At 41.7% G+C, this 22812-nt stretch overlaps 1 protein-coding gene across 1 annotated transcript in view; it reads right to left on the bottom strand.

The window, feature by feature from the left end:
• The window catches only part of GSDME (gasdermin E), a 116038-nt gene that overhangs the window by 1369 nt on the left and 91857 nt on the right, over window positions 1-22812 (bottom strand). The window contains exons 8-9 of the mRNA XM_063452369.1: window positions 17985-18171; window positions 2688-2761 (exon numbers count right to left, since the gene is read on the bottom strand). Coding sequence (XP_063308439.1) covers window positions 2688-2761; window positions 17985-18171 — 261 coding nt within the window. The remainder of the gene's footprint in view (window positions 1-2687; window positions 2762-17984; window positions 18172-22812) is intronic.

Genomic DNA, 22812 nt, shown 5'->3' with positions numbered 1-22812 from the left:
TCATTTGCCTGATTCCAGCTCCCAGCTCCAAGGTCCTCTCCTACATCAGCAGATGGGGGGAAACCTAATGCTGCGCGCATTAGGCCTTGCCTATAGGAAATCAATGCATTCCTGTGGGGGATTGGAAGTCTTCATGCGAAGCAATGAGGACGTCCAGCATAGTTTTACAGAGTCAAGCTCCATGAAAAGTCAGGAAGCGTCGCTAGTGGCGGCCTGGTAGACAGCCACTAGAGGAAGGCCTAACCCTGCGATTTAAACATTGTAGTTTCTCTGAAACTGCAATGTTTGCAGCTGCAGGACTAAAATGACAGGGATATTGTATCCAGACCACTTCAATGAGATTAAGTGGTCTGGGTGCCTATGTGTTCCTTTAAAAAAAAGCAAACTCCCAAAAAGTTCTCAGTGATTATGGGTATCATCTATCAACTTTTCTCTTTACAAACAAGAATTTGTGTCCTCCTCTGGGGATTTTGAAATGGAAACAGGGTCTCATTTTGAGTTGCAAGTCCACCTATTTTTAAGTTACTGGTGCTTGTGGTGTCACATGATTGCCAATTTTGAGGCTATCCTGCGACACAAAGGAGGCAAATGCTGAAGACAAAATATACTTATCCAGCAGTCAAGTGGTTAATTTACACTAAACCGTAGAAGCATTTTTTGGTGCTTTAGTACTGATATGCAGCACAAAGGTCGCAAATGATTCATTATACTTAATTTGAAAAAGTCTTAAAGTCTCTTCCCTGTCTCACTAGATTTGAGAGTTTAACTTTATAATAAATGGTGATGAAGACATAATTTCTTACTGCGTTGAAAAATATATTTTATTACATTTGACATTGTTCCATTGTATTACACTGCTTTTATTGTCTTATGTCTCCTGGAGAAATACTCACTTTTTACTCTTATTGCTATCTTGCTTTTATGAACCCTGTGAGACTGTTAATTACCTAATTATGACTGTACTTTCTTTGTTGTCATCTAAACAAAAAACAAACACACACAACAAACTGTATTTCTTTTCACTAGATAACGTTCTCCAGACCAACAATATTTCTCATGGCCTACATCGGTTTCTCACTCTTGAGGAAAATTTTAAAATTGGTTAACATTCAATGTGTTTTTTATATCTCTAATATGCTGTGACTCACTAAATATGCACATTTGTCAATGTTTTTCTTTGTGTATCACCATGCATAAAAATCTAATAAAAAATAAAACCACAAACAAATTAACAAAACACTACGATGGATCTGTTTTCAAATATGCCTTTCTCCTCAGTGGAAGTACAGCATTTTTACATTAACTCGGAAGCTTAAATGCACAGATAATACCTAAGCTAAGTTGAATAAAAGAAGAAAGCTATTTGCATCATTCTTCCCCTAATCAAGTGCAAACAAAACTTCCTGCTTTAGCCTGATAACAAAATGGAAAAATATCTGTTTATTCTAGAAAAATATTCCACTTACACAGCACTGCTTATAATGCTTACTGTACAGTGCTATTCTATATAACTGTGAAACACAAAAAAAAAATCAATCTAATGGGCAAGCAAAGCTGTTAGCAGATATATATATATATGTTTTAAGAGATAATTGAACTGAAAAATGTTACGCAGACCAGGATCTGTGCACCTTATTCAATGTCCCATCTGCAATCCCAAAATTGCATGCCCCTTCTCACTAGTATAGCAAAGGATTGGCTTATACCATTATGTAATTAGTGTACAAATGTCAGCTCTCCAGGGATGATTTAATAGTGTCCATTTAAACGTGCATGGTACATAATGGACGGGAATCTTTTTCAAGCAATAAACTTATTTCCGCTAAGTGAACAGTTCTTCCATTGAAATCTATTGGTAAATTACAATTCAATTATCATAAATAAGATTATCTTGTATGATAGAATCTAGTCCAAAACAGATTATGCTAGGAAGCCAGGAAAACGTTCTGTGCAATTAAAGGGACATGCAATGCTGCAACACTTTGAGACAACAGTCTCATACAAAAGCTTTAGCTTTGAATCAGTGTCCTATCCTTAGGAATGCTGCAAAAGAGCCGGCCTGACAGATGGCATGCACAGTTGGAAGATCTCTTCTCCTTGCAACATCCTGACAGAGGGAGAATAGAGAGAGTCAGATCAGTGTGATTCATGCAGAGCGGTCTCTGGTGTCGGGTTTTTTCTCTTCCTTTTGCATGTTGATGCCCTCTTTCTATCATTAATGGAATAGTCTTAAATTGAGATGTCTTGGTAAGAAAGAGAGGCTAGAAAAACTCCCCTAGTTTAAAGGTGTGCCAAACAATGCAACCTAACAAAGTTTTTCTTGCTTTTTTTGGTTTGTATAGTAATTTGCTTGCTGATTTAAAAAAAACAAAACCCAAAAAAACAAAACAGCAATTGTCAAGTGATGCATGTCTCATTAACTAGCACAACTTGTGAGCAGACTCCAATATTAACTTACTATTTTCAGCATATTGTTCCAATATTTGCAACATAAAAACGGTGATCCATTTTGATAAACCTGTGCTTAGCCACAGGGAATAAGGGAGACAGGCTCTAATAAATCAAACAATTGATCTTTACATAACATTTGATCTACATTGTTTTCAGAATAGCACATACACCAAATGCCTTGCCTTCTCTAGAGCACCCTGAATACGTTTGTGTGTAATAAGTATATCACTACTTACCAAAGCATTAAGTGCTGGCAATAGCTGAAGGTCACAACAAGCACAAAGTATTGCCAAAGTAGATTCTGACAACTCTGCAAATTAAGCACACAATAATTATTCAGTGATAGTTAGCAAATGGCTTTGATTCCCAAGCTGACCTAAATATTACCCGCAAACACATATTTACATCAATATTTAAATACCTTATCCACTACCTGGGGCATGGGACTCCCATGCTTGAGGAAAAATTCTGATTTCTAAAATGCTATATTTTCTCAGTTACCCAGGTAAATTACTCTGCGTCTTCATCAAAATGTGATAATGAAAACAGGAAATACTAGGTATGTAATAATCCTTCAGCCAGTGTTAATTTGGATTTCCTGATCAATCATGGCAGCATTTATTAATGGGTTAGCTCCTCCCATCACAGCAGGAAGGACAGGAAATAGAACTCTGAAACTGGTATAAATAGATCCTCCCTTTTCCCATCAGGCAGTCTTTTTCACAGCAGTTTGGAAGGAGTCTGCTTATGCAGGCCTAGATTTTTCTTTTATGCTCACCAGGCAATATTTTTGTAGTTCTGCCAGAGTTCAGCCTCTAAGCCCTGAAGAGCCAGCAACGCACTATTGTAAAAGTGGCTAGCCTGGCTACCCCCTTTAGTGACCGGGGGTTGGACCCAACCTCTCCCTCAGGGGATGAAAATGGTCCACTGCATGCCAGAGTTCAGCCTCTTATCCCTAAAGACCCAGCAACAGCATAACTGAGTCGCCAGCCTGGGTAACCCCTCAGGGGATGAATGTGATCTATTGCCTACATGAAGCCATGCCAGGGTACAGCCTCTTATCCCTGAAGACCCAACAAACAGCACATCTGTAAGAGTTGCCAGCCAGGGTAGCTCCTTAAGCAGCCAGGGATCTGACCTATCTCTCTCCCTGAGGTGATGACAGCAGTCCACTGCATACATGAGGCCCAGCCGAATCTAAGCCTTTATCCCTGAAGACCCAGTAAACAGCACTTCCATAAGGTGACTACCTGGGTATCCCTCTTTTATGTATTCCACCCTGTCTGGGGTTTGGTTTAAACCTTCTCCCACTGGTGATGACGAATGGCATTTGGGGTACAGATGGAAGCCTATCGTTTCAACAGTTTGGGTTGTCAGTTCTTCAAATCCCAATGTTTGCTGCTGAAACACAGGCCTGCAGCTGTTCAGGTAAGCGCATTAGTAATTTAGATTAAAACTAGTATAGGCATCTGGGTCTCTGTTCTTTCAGTCAATCCCAGCAGCTTACATTAGGCTTCCTTCTAACAAATAGGTCACATTTAGGAGGTTTGTGTGGAGAGCATTTAGGTAAGTTTATACATGAAATGATGCATTGTACAAAAGAGTGCTGATAATGCAAGGGGGCATTGTGCAAAAGAGTGCTAATAATGCAAGGAGGCATTGTGCAAAATAGTGCTAATAATGGATATCCTGGCTGTATAAAGTCTCTGGAATTCCACAGTCCTGAGGACAGAGACACTTGTTGTGAATAAGATTTTTATTAATCAGACATGCAAATATTTAGAACAACATTCGTGGACACGCATGTCTGCATCAGCAACTGTTTATAGGTCTTGTAGGACCAACATTATCAGCTTGTCAGGACGCGCAGGTCCATAGATAACAAGTTAAAATCGTCTAGTATGTTAGAGTACTATGTAAAACCCAATGTCCCCCTTCTATGTTTTAGGTGTGGGGTTGTACTGGTTAGTGGTTAGTGTGAATATTTTAAGCGTGTGGTCCTATCCCCTGCCCCTGCGTGAGTCCCTCCTGAGTTGGCTGCACAGACACCTGTTTCTATCAAGGCATGTGGCATTGATTGCGGTTATCTGTGCATTATAGCAAATTCGCATGCTTTTTCAGAGAGTGGAAGAAAATATACCGCATATGAGACCGCTGGGCCACAGTATCCTTATATGAACTGGTTTGTGGTATAGCATCAGTATAATTCCACTATATGCTCTATGTATGAATTGGTCTGAAGACTCAGTCTCAGTGTGTGTGTCCCCGGTAAATGCTCTATGTATGAGTTTCTATGAGGACACCGCCTCAGTGTAAGTATCAACAATATGCTCTATGTATGGGTTACTATGAGGACACAGCCTCAGTATAACTATTAACTATATTCTCTATGTATGAATTACTATGAGGACACAGCCAAAGTATATGTATCCACTATTTTGTCTATGTATGAGTTGGTCTAAAGACTCAGCATCAGTGTGTGTTTTCTATATGCTCTATCTATGAGTTGCTGTGAAAACACAGCCTCAGTATATGTCTTCTACATGCTCTATATGTAAGTTGGTGTGAAGATATTGCTTCAGTATATGTGTCCACTATATGCTTCATGTACTAGCGTAAACACAACAATATATGTGAATGATATAAGACACATCCTCTATATAAGAGTCCAATCTAATACAAGCTCTGTGTGTGGATTGCTGTTAGTCACAACCTTAGTATATGTGAGTGGTATAATCTGGTCATGAAGTTCTGTGAAAACACAGCTTTAATTTATCTCACTCATATAATTTTAATATATGTGCTGGTGTGCAGGCATAGTGTCACTGTATATAGCAGATGTATGATTTATGATTATGATTCATAACAGTATGATTTACTGTTTAAACAGACTCCGTATATGTGACTGATGTAAAAGGTGCTGTTAAGAAACACCCACAATATATGCGATTCGTATATTCTGTATGCAAGTTGATATTATTATATAACTCCAATTTATACACAGCCTTAGTATATTTAATATATGCAACTGATCTAAGGTCTGTGTTTTGCGCTAAAATGCCTAAGTCTACCAAAAACAAATGCACTGTTGTACTGGGTAAGTAACTATTACCGTATATACTCGAGTATAAGCCGACCCGAATATAAGCCGAGGCCCCTAATTTTACCCCAAAAAAATGGGAAAACGTATTGACTCGAGTATAAGACTAGGGTGGGAAATGCAGCAGCTACTGGTAAATTTCTAAATAAAATTAGATCCTAAAAAAATTATATTAATTGAATATTTATTTCCAGTGTGTGTATATAATGAATGCAGTGTGTGTGTATGAATGCAGTGTGTGTGTATGAGTGCAGCGTGTGTGTATGAGTGCAGCGTGTGTGTATGAGTGCAGCGTGTGTATGAATGCAGTGTGTGTGTATGAATGCAGTGTGTGTATGAGTGCAGTGTGTGTGTATATGAGTGCAGTGTGTGTGTATATGAGTGCAGCGTGTGTGTATATGAGTGCAGTGTGTGTGTATATGAGTGCAGTGTGTGTGTATATGAGTGCAGTGTGTGTATATGAGTGCAGTGTGTGTGTATATGAGTGCAGCGTGTGTGTATATGAGTGCAGTGTGTGTATATGAGTGCAGTGTGTGTGTATATGAGTGCAGCGTGTGTATGAGTGCAGCGTGTGTATGAGTGCAGTGTGTGTGTATGAGTGCAGTGTGTATGAATGCAGTGTGTGTGTATGAGTGCAGTGTGTGTATGAATGCAGTGTGTGTGTATATGAGTGCAGTGTGTGTGTATATGAGTGCAGTGTGTGTATGAATGCAGTGTGTGTGTGTGTGTATGAGTGCAGTGTGTATGAATGCAGTGTGTATGAATGCAGTGTGTGTGTGTGTATGAGTGCAGTGTGTATGAGTGCAGTGTGTATGAGTGCAGTGTGTATGAATGCAGTGTGTATGAATGCAGTGTGTGTGTGTGTATGAGTGCAGTGTGTATGAGTGCAGTGTGTATGAATGCAGTGTGTGTGTGTATGAATGCAGTGTGTGTGTGTGTATGAGTGCAGTGTGTGTGTGTGTATGAGTGCAGTGTGTATGAGTGCAGTGTGTATGAGTGCAGTGTGTGTGTGTGTGTATGTGTGTGTTGCAGAGCCTTGGGGGGGGGCAATTTTATAATTTTTTTTACATTATTTTAATATTTGTTTTTCATTATTTTTTTATTTACTTATTATTTTTTTAATTATTTTCATATTTTTTTATTATTTATTATTGTTATTTTTTTTTCTTCATTATTATTTTATTATTAATGTATTTTTGTTTCGTCCCCCCTCCCTGCTTGCTAGCTGGCCAGGGAGGGGGGCTCCTTCCCTGGTGGTCCAGTGGGGTGGTAGTTCAGTGGGGGGGGGGGGGCTGCAGAGATGTTACTTACCTCTCCTGCAGCTCCTGTCAGCTCTCTCCTCCTCCGCGCCGTCCGGTCAGCTCCCTCTGTCAGCTCACACTGTAAGTCTCGCGAGAGCCGCGGCTCTCGCGAGATTTACACTGGGAGCTGACCGAGGTGCTGAACGGACGGCGCGGAGGAGGAGAGAGCTGACAGGAGCTGCAGGAGAGGTAAGTAACATCTCTGCAGCCCCCAGTCTGTATTATGGCAATGAAAATTGCCATAATACAGACTATTGACTCGAGTATAAGCCGAGTTGGGGTTTTCCAGCACAAAAAATGTGCTGAAAAACTCGGCTTATACTCTAGTACAGGGGTAGGCAACCTTTTAGCAGCACTGTGCCGATATAGGATTGTGATTTCCCGTAGCGTGCTGGTCCTATTTTTTTATAAATCGAGGTGTGTGTGCTGCCGTATTCTGCTTGTGTTATTTGTACTGTAATTGCTTTGTATCGTTGTATTTGTGCGTATATATGCAGGGCTGTCTTTATTAATGACTGGACCCTGGGCAAAGCATTTGCTTAGGGCCCCCTGGACCTTGTGCCCCCTTCCCAGGCATGCAATCACGTCCTCCACCTCAACACAGTGGCGGACCTAAAGTAGAGAGGTGCAAGAATTCTTGGCAGTCTCCCTGTTGCACGGGTGATTAAAAGGTAGATCCCCATCTGTTGTGCAACTCCAGAAATGCATTGACAGCTGGGGCTCTACCATTTACTCATGTTTGCAGGTCTGTATTTAGCACTAAGCAGTTTTTGTGTGTTTTTGTGGAATATGTTTGTATGTGGTGTTGGCGTGATTGCAAGCACACACACACACACAGATATACTGACACACACAGAGACATACTGACATACACACAGACATGCTGTCATGCAAACATACTGACACACGCACACAGATATGCTGACACAGATATACTGACACACAAATAGACATGCTGACATACAAACATACTGACACACACACAGATATACTGACCCAGATATACTGACACACACACAGACATACTGACACACACAAAGACATACTGACACATACTGACACACAGACATGCTGACACACAAACATACTGACACACACAGATATGACACACACACAAACATACTGACACACACACACTGACAGACATACTGACACAGACATACACTTTAAAACTCACCCTCTAGTTTCCTACCTTTCCTGCGGCTGGCTGAAGGCATTGGGAGTTGGGGTCTAGAGCTCTTGGCCAGCCCCCCTCCAATCTGCCTACTCTTCTTTCCTGCGCGCTCCTCTCTTTGTGGGAGGAAGTGATGCGTGGCCGTCACTTCCTCCCAGCCTGCTGCCGAAAAGCAAGGGGCCCGCTCGTGCTGTTAAAGCACCTCAGCGTGTGCCGGGTCCCTGCTGACAGAAGCCCAGCGGGTGGTCCTTTGTGCATGGGCCACCCGGTGGGCCTCCTTAGTGTGCAGATTACCAGCCAGAGGGCTAGAAATAGATGAGGCCAGCAGGGCTCACGGTGCAGCTGCCCAGTTTGCCCCACGTTAAAGAAGGCCCTGCGTATATGAGCTATTATATTGTTTATGTTCATGAGTAGTTTATGGTATTGTGTATGATACATATGAATGTAAGCTGTGTATGGGTGCTGCTTGTGGAATTGTGTGTGTGTGTGGATGGATATGTCAAAGTGTGTGTTTGATAGTGTGTGGGGGCTGTTTGGGGTATTGCATGTGGGGTTGTGTGCATGTATGTGAATTGTTAGTGGTGTTTCGTTTGTGCGGATTGTGTGTATGTTTGTGTGTGGGCTGTCCATATTATTTGTATGAGGGGAGGGTTATTCTGCATTTCTGTGTATATGTAGCAGTGTGGGTGGCTTCCCTGGGTTCCAGTGGGGACTAGTCCGGCCAGGTACATGTGAAGGACAGGAGCTGCAACAGCAACTGCGAGCTGCTCTACTACAGTGTGGCTTCCTATTCACAAGTGCTGGGAGGAAGTGATCTGAGATCACTTCCTCTACGTGCTGCAATGCATAAATTGAGGATTGTCCTTCACCACCTTTTCGGATTAGCAGATATCTGAAGTTGTACTTGGAATCCTGATAGTCCAGAGCCTGTTTGACTCTAGCAGCCTTGAGTGCCGTGCAAAGACACCTTGAGTGCCGTGCATGGCACTAGTGCCGTAGGTTGCCTACCCCTGCTCTAGTATATACGGTACATACTGTGGATTTTCTATTTCAGTTTTTTAAATTAAGTGGATAAGAGAAACATACTGCCTTTGGCTTTGCATTAGATTTCTTCTCAGACAGGTGTTTCAGGATAAGCAATTAACCACTTCAGATGGACTGCAGGTGTTAATGAACCTGTCTGTGTGCCTCTCCCAGAAGAGAAGGAGACCTGATTTCCAAAATGGAAATATATATATAGTGACTGCAGATGCACAGCTTAGTAGATCTTGCTGGTTACAGATGCACAGCTTAGTAGATCTTGCTGGTTACAGTAGCACAGCTTATATATTGCTGGTTTCAGCAGCACAGTTTGGGCTATTTATTGCTCCCATAAGTAGGTAACTCTGAAGCAATTACCTGACTGTTTTCACTGGTATGTTTTTCTTTCTCAAATCTAATTTAGCTGATTTAAAAGCTGTTGATATTGGCTTTTTGTTTTCACCTGTTCATAACTTTAGTAATCATTTTATTTTCTATTCTGAAAAATTCATTACTCCTGGTTTGGTTTATAATTTTTATTCAGATTTTAGCTCAATGCTCTGGAATTGGTTTAAAATATTATTTAGAACTGAGTAAATGTCCTTAAAGCATAATCTTTATAGAATGGAGAATGTGCTATTTGTTATATTCAGTATTCTGCTATTTCATCCCTTGGGTACCTGGAGTTTGACAATCCCTTTAATATATGTCAGGGGTGGCATTCTTTTGGTTCTTAAGGGGTTAAGGATCAGAATTTCCCACAGATTTCCCTGTTGTGAAGGGGAACATTATAATTTACTTTCTGCAATAAAATATATTCTTTTAGGCTCATATGCTCCATGTAACGTTGATACTGGGTATTGCAAGTATTTTAAGTGACATAGAGAGGTCTTTCCAGTCCCCATACCATTCTACCAGGTTTACTAATTCTGGTAAAATCCACCTGCTACCAGAACAATAAACAAAATCCCTGAACATAAAGGTTCCATTACGGACTTCTGTTCTGATATTCATGGGGATTCTTCTAGGTGTCCTTATATCTGGAATTTGCAACCAATGTGTGGCTTTAAGCTGTTGAATCATCCTGCATCATATAATATTGTAGCTTGTTGATGACAAACATTTGGCTGAAAGGTTTTACATGGTCTCTGTACCTAGATCTGTGTAAGTGATGGTCACTCCTAACATTGCATTGATGTAATACTTGTGGATTATATGCTTGGATTGGTGTTAATATATTTGCAGATAAAACAAGCTGTAGAATGATCTTATTGTCACCATAGGCTCTGCCATAAGTACTTCATCACTATCTGAAGATAAGGTTATAGTAAGTATGCAGTTGTTTGTTCTCATAAGGATAACTGAATATCTTCGACAATCCTGTTTATTATGTGTCTGTTGCCACAATGGATCATGTGCCTCTGGTTACCACCTTCTCATCAGTATCCTGCCTATTACATATCTCCTACCTATATTGCACAACATCATTTTGATTATACTGTTTGGCATAATCTGTACTATTTACATTATTTTTTACTTTGAATGTAGGTACTGACATGGTTGGCCTACATTGCCTACATATAATTTAGTAGTTGCCACAAATTCTACGGTTCATACCGATATTTGTTTTAACTAATCCGTATGATATGATTCTTCTTGCCTTTGCCTTGTAATATCTATTTGTGTTATTGGTTTTTACCTCTCCTGTAACTGATCATTACTGTATCATTTCATTCACAGTGTGAGGTATGGTTGTGAGAATGATTTTTGCAATATATAGTCATTGTTGCAGTGTTTTAATAACAGTCTCTCTTCCTTCTCTACTAGGCTCTGCCTCTTTCTGACAGGCAGATATTGATTTGTTTTCTGTATCTACAAGTAAGTAGTTCACTAGGCACGATGAAGCAGTGTGAATCGTCTTTGATACATACATCCAGAAAATAGTAGGATTCTGTCAGGATCGGGACAGGGATCCAACACGCAGAGTACAAAGAGAGGAAAGGTACGTATACCGGGCCTTAGAATGGCCGGACTAACGTACCGAGAGTAATAGAGAATAGTCAGAGACAAGCCGAGGTCGAGGGAACGAGAAGACAGATAAGCGAGAGACAAGCCGGGTCAAGGGATAACAGAGAAGCAGGGTAGTACAACGAGCCGAGTCAAAACCAATAGAGCAAACAAGAATACCAGAGCGCTGAGTGACTAGACAAGCTAGAACCACGACAGGGCAATGAGCTGAAGTGAGAAGTAAGCTTAAATACCCTGGCTCTGGATGGTAATCACGCCTCTGACAAGTACCGATTGGATATCGGACACTTGAGTGACAGGTCGCTCGTGATAGCGTCATGACGTCACGTATTGAGCGTCCTGCTAGAAAAGGACGTGGATTCCTCGCGGCCGGTGTTTAAGTGACTGGATGAACCGCGAGGAACGGAGGAAACAGCTCGCCTGGACGGATAAACCACCAAGTCTCTACCTCCCTTAGAGGTAGAGGCCTCAGGTACCCTGACAGTACCCCCCCTCTCAGATACGCCCACCGGGCGGAATGAACCGGGGCGAGATGGGAAGCGGAGGTGAAATGCTCTGCGAAGGCGAGAAGCATGAACGTCCTCCTGAGGTACCCAACTCCTCTCCTCAGGACCATATCCCCTCCAGTTGACCAGATATTGCAATTTTCCCCTTGAAATTCTGGAGTCAATGATGGAGCTGACCTCGTACTCCTCCCGACCCTCCACCTGAACAGGACGAGGTGAGGAGACCTTAGAGGAGAATTTGTTGCAAATAAGAGGTTTCAACAAGGAGACATGAAAGGAGTTAGGAATGCGTAAGGCAGGTGGCAGAGCAAGGCGATACGCAACCGGATTGATACGAGTGAGAACCCTGTAAGGGCCTATGTAGCGAGGAGCAAATTTCATAGATGGAACTTTTAGGCGAATATTCTTGGTACTCAACCATACCCTATCCCCAGGAACAAAAACAGGAGCCGCTCTTCTATGCTTGTCAGCGTGTTTCTTGAACAGCGAGGAACTATGTAATAGAATTTGCCGAGTCTGATCCCATAATTTCTTCAGGTTGGCGACATGATCATCAACCGACGGTATCCCCTGAGAAGAGGAAACCGAAGGAAAAATCGAAGGATGAAAGCCATAGTTCATGAAGAAAGGGCTAGAGCGAGTTGAATCGCAAACAAGGTTATTGTGTGCGAACTCCGCCCAAGGAATCAGACCGACCCAATCGTCCTGGTGTTCGGAAACAAAGCAACGTAGATACTGTTCGATCTTTTGATTAGTACGTTCAGCAGCTCCGTTAGACTGAGGGTGATAGGCAGAGGAGAAGTTCAATTTGATGCCCATTTGAGAACAAAAGGATCTCCAGAAACGTGAGACAAATTGAGAACCTCTATCAGAAACAATCTCTGAAGGAATCCCATGTAGGCGAAAAACCTCTCTCGCAAAAATCTCCGCCAATTCAGGAGAAGTCGGAAGTTTAGGTAATGGCACGAAATGGGCCATCTTAGTAAATCTATCCACCACCGTGAGAATAACAGTCTGTCTCTTGGAAGCAGGCAAATCAACGATAAAGTCTATGGACAAACAGGACCAAGGTTTCACAGGAATGTCCAAGGGGTGTAACAGGCCACATGGAGATGCATGAGGTAGTTTAGTCTTGGCACAAGTCTCACAAGCTGCGACGAACTCCTCAATATCTTTTCGAAGTGAAGGCCACCAGAAATCCTTGGATATCAGAGAGTATGTCTTGCGAATACCAGGATGACCAGCTAATTTACTTTCGTGAAAGCATTGTAAGAGCTCTAGTTGAAATTCAGGAGGAACAAAGTTTCTTCCCTCAGGAGTGTTTCCAGGAGCTAGATGTTGTGACTTCAAGATCTGGTCAAGTAGCGGAGAATGAATTTTGAGACTGGTATTAGCAATAATATTGCATTTGGGTACAATGGAGGACAACAGTGGTTCAACTGAGGCAGAGGGCTCATATTGGCGAGATAGCGCATCGGCTTTAGAATTCTTTGACCCAGGTCTGTAAGTCAGAACGTAATTGAAATGGGTAAGAAACAATGACCAACGAGCCTGCCTGGAGGACAGACGCTTGGCCTCTCCGATATAAGACAAGTTTTTGTGGTCTGTCAGAATGGTAACAGGATGTAAAGTACCTTCCAATAAATGTCTCCACTCTTTCAAAGCCTTGATAACCGCTAGTAATTCTCTGTCACCAATGTCATACCTGCTCTCAGTACCGGTCAATTTTTTAGAGAAAAATCCACATGGATGTAATGGTTTATCAACACCCAACCTTTGAGATAGGACAGCACCTAAACCAGTCTCTGATGCGTCTACCTCAAGTAGAAAAGGCAGAGAAGTGTCGGGGTGAACTAAAATTGGAGCGGAAGCGAAAAGCTCCTTGAGAGTTTTGAACGCCAGAAGAGCTTCAGTAGTCCAATTCTTAGTATCAGCCCCCTGTTTGGTCATGTTAGTGATAGGTGCGATAATGGAAGAATAGCCCTTAATAAAGCGCCTATAATAATTAGAAAAACCAATAAATCTCTGTACGGCTTTAAGACCTTTGGGTAAAGGCCACTCTAGAATGGATTGGAGCTTATCCGGATCCATCTTAAATCCCTCCCCCGAGATCACATAGCCGAGAAAGGTTACCTGGGTTTGATCAAAGCTACATTTCTCCAACTTGCAGTACAAGCCATGCTGGAGAAGCTTGTGCAAAACCCTCCTGACTTGCTTGTGATGAATCTCAATGTCACTAGAATGAATGAGTATATCATCTAGGTATACAATGACGCAATCTTGCTGAAATTCCCTAAGAACCTCATTTATCAGATCCTGGAATACAGCTGGTGCATTGCATAACCCAAAAGGCATAACAGTATATTCATAGTGACCATATCGAGTATTGAATGCCGTCATCCACTCATGTCCCTGCTGGATTCTCACCAAGTTATATGCCCCTCTGAGGTCTAACTTGGTGAAAATTGTAGAGCCCTTCAAACGATCGAAGAGTTCGGTAATCAAGGGGATTGGGTAGGCATTTTTAATGGTTATCTTATTTAGGCCTCGATAATCAATACAAGGTCTCAAAGAACCATCCTTCTTTTTAACAAAAAAAAATCCAGCCCCGGCAGGGGAGGAGGACCTTCTAATGAATCCCTTGTCTAAATTTTCGTGAATATACTCCTCTAGAACTGAGTTCTCTTTCGTAGATAACGGGTATACATGACCTCTGGGCGGCATGGTACCAGGGAGTAGGTTAATTTTGCAATCAAAAGACCTGTGTGGGGGTAAGGTATCGGCTTTCTTTTTGTCAAATACAGCCTTTAAATCTAGATACTGAGACGGAATTTGTGTCTCTGTAGGATTATCAGAGTTAGCCGCTGTATTGGTTAAGCCGAGAGGTGAGACTTTCCGCAAGCATTTCTCTTGACAATTCTGTCCCCACGAAACTATCTCCCCTGACTCCCAATTAATAATAGGGTTATGTCTCCTCAACCAGGAGTACCCCAGCACTATGGGAATAGACGGAGAAGAAATGAGCAGTAAGGATATGTCTTCTCTATGTAGGATGCCAACAGTTAAGTTAATCGGTATGGTCTCATGGAAAATAACAGGCTCAAGTAACGGTCTACCATCGATGGCCTCAACGGCCAGTGGTGTCTCCTTTAACTGGGATGGAATAGCATGCTTGGCAGCAAAACCCTGATCTATAAAGCTCTCAGCAGCTCCAGAATCGATTAGTGCCATAGTCTTAACTACTCCCTTCTCCCACTTTAAAGAAACGGGTAACAGAAGTCTGAGCTCTTTGTAGTTGTGAATAGAGGACAAAGTAGAAACACCCAAGACCTGTCCTCTAGAGGAACTTAGGTGCGAGCGTTTCCCGAACGATTGGGACAGTTTAGGCGTAAATGACCCCTGACTCCACAATACATACATAAGCCCTCCCTTCTCCTGTACTGTCTCTCACTCTCTGTGAGATGAGTACTGCCTATCTGCATAGGTTCAGGAATACGTAAGTCCTCGAACTCAGAAATTTGAAAAGTAGGCGCTAGTTTAAAGGAGGGTCTACGGGTCCTATCTCGAGTGTTCAGCCTCTCTCTTAAGCGTTCATCAATACGAGATATAAAAGAAATTAAATCCTCCAAATTTTCAGGGAGTTCTCTAGTAGCGACCTCGTCAAGGATTACATCTGATAACCCATTCAGAAACACATCTATATAAGCCTGTTCGTTCCACTTAACTTCTGACGCCAAGGACCTGAACTCTAGTGCATAATCCACAAGTGTTCGATTGTCTTGTCTAAGGCGCAACAGTAATCTAGCTGCATTGACCTTCCTACCAGGGGGGTCAAAAGTTCTTCTAAACGCAGCTACAAAGGCATTATAATTATAGACTAGTGGGTTATCATTCTCCCATAAAGGATTGGCCCATCTCAAAGCTTTTTCAATGAGTAGAGTGATAATAAATCCAACCTTCGCTCTATCAGTAGGGTAAGAGCGGGGTTGTAATTCGAAATGGATGCTAATCTGGTTTAGAAAGCCACGACACTTTTCCGGTGACCCGCCATAACGTACTGGTGGGGTAATACGGGAAGAAGCACCTACAGTGGCTACCTCTAGACCTGAGACTGCAGGAGAAATAGAAGGAGTACGTGTCTCCTCAGGTGGATTACTAGCACGAGACAAAAGTGCCTGTAGTGCTAAAGCCATCTGATCCATCCTATGCTCCATGGCGTCAAACCTGGGATCCGAAGAACCAAGCTGACTGTTTGTACCTGCAGGATCCATTGGCCCTGTCGTAATGTCAGGATCGGGACAGGGATCCAACACGCAGAGTACAAAGAGAGGAAAGGTACGTATACCGGGCCTTAGAATGGCCGGACTAACGTACCGAGAGTAATAGAGAATAGTCAGAGACAAGCCGAGGTCGAGGGAACGAGAAGACAGATAAGCGAGAGACAAGCCGGGTCAAGGGATAACAGAGAAGCAGGGTAGTACAACGAGCCGAGTCAAAACCAATAGAGCAAACAAGAATACCAGAGCGCTGAGTGACTAGACAAGCTAGAACCACGACAGGGCAATGAGCTGAAGTGAGAAGTAAGCTTAAATACCCTGGCTCTGGATGGTAATCACGCCTCTGACAAGTACCGATTGGATATCGGACACTTGAGTGACAGGTCGCTCGTGATAGCGTCATGACGTCACGTATTGAGCGTCCTGCTAGAAAAGGACGTGGATTCCTCGCGGCCGGTGTTTAAGTGACTGGATGAACCGCGAGGAACGGAGGAAACAGCTCGCCTGGACGGATAAACCACCAAGTCTCTACCTCCCTTAGAGGTAGAGGCCTCAGGTACCCTGACAGATTCTCAGTGTAATTCTCCCCCTGTTTAATAGCACGGTGTGACTGTTCTCATCCAACAATATCTGCTTGTTCCAGTATGATCTCTGGAAGTTATGCTTTTGTCAAGGTTCTGATTTGATGATGCCATCCATTTGGTTTTTAATTTATATCAGAGAATGACATTATCTTCTATTGTTGACATATTAGATCTATAATTTCTAGACCGTGTCTGGGTTTCATGGAGGTTTTTTTTTTATCCATAACATGATGGGTTCCTTATTTCTTATGAGAGTTTGTCTTGTATTAGTCTAGCCTTGTTCCTTCTTAGGTTTGGCTATCATGGCCTTATTTCCTATCTGGCTCTATATTTATTCAGGATACTTCAGACATTTGAATGCCAGGGGGTTGCTGACCTAGCAGCCTCTAGCGTAAATTAACTTGAACAGATGTTATGACAATATCCTATTGATTACTTGTTTGGCTTTTTAAAGTCTTCTAAGGTTAATGCAGCTTAATAATGTTTTTTTTATAACTATTAGGTGTTTTTTTTAATTCTGTCTCTCCCTCTATATATATATATATATATATATATATATATATATTGCTTGGGTATTACCCATGAGTAAATTTTGCCATGATTGATCTGGAATAAGGAAAATTGTTTCATACTTACCGTAATATTATTTTCCTGATCATTATTCATGGCAGCATTACGTTCCCACCTATATACTATAAGTTGTGAAGTTAGTTACAAGGACTGCCTGATGGGAAGGGGGAGCATCAATTTATACCAGTTTCAGAGTTCTTTTCTTTTCTGATCAGGAAAAGAAAGTACGGTAAGTATGAAAACATTTTCCTTATTACCAAGAATGGCTACCCTTTGGTACTACAGCTACAATTCCCTTGATTCTCAGCCTGTCATGTATAAATTACTGGCTATTGTTTCTATGAAACAAAAACAATTTCTCATGTTTGGCATTAGGAGTCTGTTTCTGTTGCATCACGTCTCTCTTTTACTATGCTGGAACTCTTATTTATGATGTGAACACGTTTCACTGATTGCCCCAAAGGTAAGCTTACCATTATCAAAGGCGAAACAGACCATAAACAGATGATTATTATTGATCACCTTGATTTTTTTAAACTCCCACTTTTATTGTGCCAGCTATAACACTGTTTAAATGTTTTATACTTGTATTTTTCCTTCTGAAAGTATTGATTATTCTTGAGCACTGTACAGTAAAAGAAAAAAAAAGCTACCAAAACATCAATAAAAAATGTTTGTGCCACTTTACAGCATCTCCCCAACAAACAAAATCAATTCTAAAATACGGATCACAAGTATCGATAAAGTAAGCTGTGGCATAGAGATAGCACTCATAATGAATGTTAAAATGGTACCAAAGCAGTGTACAGGATCTGGAAGATTTATGCAGACACATTAACAACTTGTCAGCTTGGGAAGAAAGCAACATACACAACACATTTATAAAACTTGACGTAAAATGTACTGCAAAAAATGAGACATTAAGTAAAATCAGCCTTTGGCAGTATATTTATAAAGGAGGTTAAAAAATTACCATTGAGAGAACTCAGGAGGATATGCAAGGCTGCAAGCACATCCTTCTTGGCTGGTTGTATAAAATTTCCATTCTGAATATTGTATCCTGCAAAATGCAGAATGATCTGTGCTTGTTTCCTTTGAGAAGACTTTAACTCATCCAAGGCTGTCAAACTGGGCTTGTAGCCTGAACAGATCTCGTCTACCTATCAAGGCAAGAGTGAAAATAATCATGTACTCATCATTAGTCAGTGCTGAGGGGGAAAAGATTGCATATGATCTCTGTGTACAGATAGTTCTCTGCTTGACAGAGCAGAAGGCAATACAATTAGCTACATTTAAACTGCACAAAGGCAATGATACAACTGGGGGGAAAGCAATAATTATGGCCTTAAGCAACCAGAGGTAGTTTGTGTCGCTGCAGTAGAGCATAAAATATATAACAGACCTCAGTGCCAAAAGACTGAAGTAAATTTTTGTTTAATATTTATTTTCACATGGTATATACACAATACAATACCTTTTCAATAATTTTTATTAGAGACATGGATTTTTACTAATGTGTTGGTCCTTTGAATGTTAAATCACAAAAGTAGGAGTGAATTCCATGAAGATGCGTAATAATGGCTTTCCAGCCTTGTGCATAAGAGCATTTCTGGGAAGCTCCCACACTACCTGAGTAGAATGCTCTCCCCAGCTGTTCCCACCTCCTATAACCTCCGATCCAGTACTAGCACGATATTTAGCATCCCTCAATACAAAAATAAAGTGGCTCGATCCTCCTTTTCCTACATAGCACCGCAATTATAGAATAACCTCAGGGACACAGTCAAATCTTCATTCAATCTAAAATCTTTTAAGAGATCTATGGCAATATACCTCAGCACAGAATACACCTGTCATGGTTAAATATATTTATTACCTGTTATGTATTAATGTGTGTATGTATATGTGTATATATATATATATATATATCTCACACACACACACTTTGTATATTGTATTTTTTGTAATATTGTATCCTATTGTAACAATTGTATCCTATTGTAACAATGCAATATTTTGTGGACCCAGGACATACTTGAAAACAATCTCAATGTATCCATCCTGGTATAATATATTTTATAAATAAATACAAATTAACCAGTTACGGATTTGGTTTATGGTACTAGAACATGCTCTGGGGTACAAGAGCTTTTTAAAAAACAGATGCAGTACTAGTATAACAAGACGCTATTAAATAGTGTATGTTTCTGTTGAATGCCAATTTTAGAACAACTGCAGGCAATTACAGCTTACGTTATTCTATATTTTTTTTTTCAGAGGGTCCTAAGAGGAAGGCCCTCCAGCTTTGCAGCAATTGCTCAAATCAAAATTTGTAATCAATTCCAAGCTGAAAAAAAAATAAAAAAAACTTTTAAAAGACATTACAACAAGAAGGGTACACAGATCCTTGCAACAGAGATGTTTTTTTTTCAATTCTTTATTTTTGAGGTGCAAATAGCATCATATTGTAGCATCGACATGTTATAAACAACTCATCAAAACATTTCAAGTGAAATTCCAGTAACATGTTATAAGAAGCTGCACCATTTTTTTTTGGAATCATGAAAAGGATTATGCATGCTGACATTACATGACTGGTAGAGCAGTTGAGGAATATATATGCTACCAACATATGTTTTTTGAAAACATTTGAGGCTTGCATATGCTTAGGGTGTAGGACATTTCGAACATGTAAGGTGCACATCACTGATGTTACACAAGTTTAAAAACTTGTAAGGAGTATATATGCTGATAAAGCATGACTTTAAAAACATTTAAGGAATGCAGTTGCTGATGACACTTAACTCAGCAGCTTTTAAGGATTATACATGCGAATAATATGCCGCTTTATGAACAGGTAAGGAGTATCTGTGCTGTTAGTACATGCCTATAGAAACATTTACAAAGAAACTAAAGAACGTATGCTGATGATATATGAATCTAAAAGCATGCAAGGCGTATATATGTTGATAAAACACGAGTTGAAGCACAGTTAATTATATATGCCAATAATACCTGACTGTAAGATCATGTGTGGGTTCTAAATGGTGATAGCTTATGGTTTGAGGACATTTAAGGGTTAAGTATGTCGACAATGTCCGACCTTAAAGGGAAACTCCAGTGCCAGTAAAACGATCAGTTTTCCTGGCACTGGAGGGTCCCTCTCCCTCCCACCCTCCAATCCCCGGTTACTGAAGGGGTGAAAACCCCTTCAGTCACTTACCTGAGGCAGCGGCGATGTCCCTCGCCGCTGTCTCCTCCTCCGCGACGCTCCTCCTGTCCATTGCGTCCATGGCGAGACTGATCCCGCCCACCGGCCGATTTCAATGCTTTCCTATGGGGTTTTGAGCGACGCTGGAGGTCCACACAGCGCGAGGACGTCCAGCGACACTCTAGCACAGGTTTCCTGTGCTATGGACCTGGAAGTGACCTCTAGTGGCTGTCTAGTAGACAGCCACTAGAGGTGGAGTTAACCCTGCAAGGTAATTATTGCAGTTTATGAAAAACTGCAATAATTACACTTGCAGGGTTAAGAGTAGTGGGAGTTGGCACGCAGACCACTCCAATGAGCAGAAGTGGTCTGGGTGCCTGGAGTGTCCCTTTTAAACATGTGAGGAATACCTTTGCTGGTGCTACTGGGCTGTAGTAACATTTAAGGAGTACGTATGCTGCTAATGTTTGATATTGGGAACATTGTAGGAATATGTATGCGAACATATAACTCAGGGACATTTAAGGACTAGATATGCTGATAACAGGCAGCGTTTAAAAACATTTTAGGAGTACCTTTGTGTAGGGGTACCTGTGCTGATATAAGTATTATTATGGTCTATCTTGGTCGTATTGGTGATTGTGATTGCTATATATGTTGTAGGGTGTTGCTCATTAACCCCTGAGCGGGGGGGGGGAGGGGCACCGGCTAAGGTGTTATAGAGGCCGGCATGATGCTGTCGGGAGCAAACGATTAAACTGAAGGGTTCAACGCTAAACTAGATATATGGGCAACTAGAGGGTACAACTATGCGGTTCTCTGTCTGCGACTTTCTCGCCACCAAGTGTCCCCTGCGGTTTCAGCCTGTGTCGGTCCCAGCTCGGGGGATAAACGGAACAATCGCGGAAACGTCCCAAGTGTCTGTGTGTCCCAAGTTGGTTGTCTCCGGCCGGGCTATACCCAGCTTTTGCAGGAAAGCTGCAGTTTTGTCTGCCGAAGAGAGAGTGTGGTTTTTGCTGTCCTTTGTGGCTATCAGGGTTCGTAAGGGCCCCCACTTGTAGGTGATTCCTGCCGATCTCAGTGCTTGCGTGACACGTTGGAGGGATCTTCTCCAGGTAAGGGTGGAGCGGCATAGGTCCTGCAGGAAATGGAGCTGCATATCTTCGAAGTGGTAAGGTGCGTTGTTTCTAGTCTCTCGTTGGACTGCCAACTTGTCTCTGAGCATAAGGAAACGTACCATCATATCTCGAGGTACCCCAGCCGGGGCTCTAGCTGATGTGGCTAGTCTGTAGCAGCCATCCAATTGTATGTTTTTGGCTACCCGTTGTTGGAATAGGGCTGCGAATAGGCGGCGTAGAAAATGCGGCAGTTCTTGGTCGTCGACTGACTCCGCAATGCCTCTAATTTTGAGGTTTGTGCGCCTTCTCGCGTCTTCCATCGCCTCCATTTGGAGTTGGGCGGCATGTTGTGCAGTCTGGAGTTGCAGGATCTGCTCTGCTTCGCGTGTTTGGCGTTGGGCTATGGAGGAGACAGACTTCTCTGCATTTTGCACTCTGGCCGTGACCATAGAAATGTCCTCCCTGATGATGTCTAGGTCTGCGTTAAAGAAGGCTCTGATGTTGTTCATCAGTGCTTGAATATCACCCTTGGTTGCTGGGGCTTGAAGGTCTTCCTTCAGCGAGGATACTTTTGAGCCCTCCGATCTCGGGAATTCGTCTGGGGCATCGAGAATTTCATCTTCGGAGGAGGGGCAGGTTGAGTCCGCTGGCGACGCCATTTTGGGCCTAGGCCGCGGTTGCTGCAGTAGGTCGCAAATGCTTCTGGAGCCTTCCCCCGCAAGGGTTCTGAGTTTTGTTGCCTTTTTTCCCATCTCGGGAGTTGTTGGGCCCAGTCCCCAGTGGTGTGAGGGTAAGAAGTCGCCTGTAATCGTGTATTTGCCGTATGTGTAATGGGAGCTTGTCCGACATGCGTCTGCTCCCTTCAGTGTCCCACAACAGAGATGTTTTAAAACAGCTAAAAAAGCTAATTGATCAGATTTACAGAAAATATAGAAATTTTCTAGATAAAATAACAAGATCTGCCCCACTTTCCTATAGGAATAGTAAAAGACAAAAACAGCTATTCTGCCCAGTATTAAAATTTATTTCATTTTCTGTTCTGTCGTTTCTTTCAAGTTTATATTAATAGCAATATTGATTGAAACAAGGTTGCAGCATTATGATCTTGTTCTCTCAGGTGTCTTCCTATGTTTTAAATAAATATTTGAGAAGTATATTTTTTTATATTGATCTGATCTATAATTTAAATTTTTTGCGTTTTGTATAAATTCTGTGGGGTTGTTACTAAGAGGTTGTAAAACAACAGTCAACAAATTATAAACGAGCACGTCCAGGTACCACTTTGTCATTGAGAAGAATGCTAGTGTTTAATTTTATATTTTATCTCTTGCCTGACCAAGCGCTTAACAATTTGGAGCTGTGGGCACAAAAGTTTGCCGTCAGTATGTATAATGTGTTTTTAAATCACTTTGCACTGAGAAGGAGGTCAGACATATGTGTTTACTCCAATTGCTTAAGTACATTTTTCAGTA

This window comes from Pelobates fuscus, chromosome 4, assembly GCF_036172605.1.
Source record: "Pelobates fuscus isolate aPelFus1 chromosome 4, aPelFus1.pri, whole genome shotgun sequence".
NCBI lineage: Eukaryota > Metazoa > Chordata > Amphibia > Anura > Pelobatidae > Pelobates > Pelobates fuscus.
This window is presented reverse-complemented; position numbering and strand designations above follow the sequence as displayed.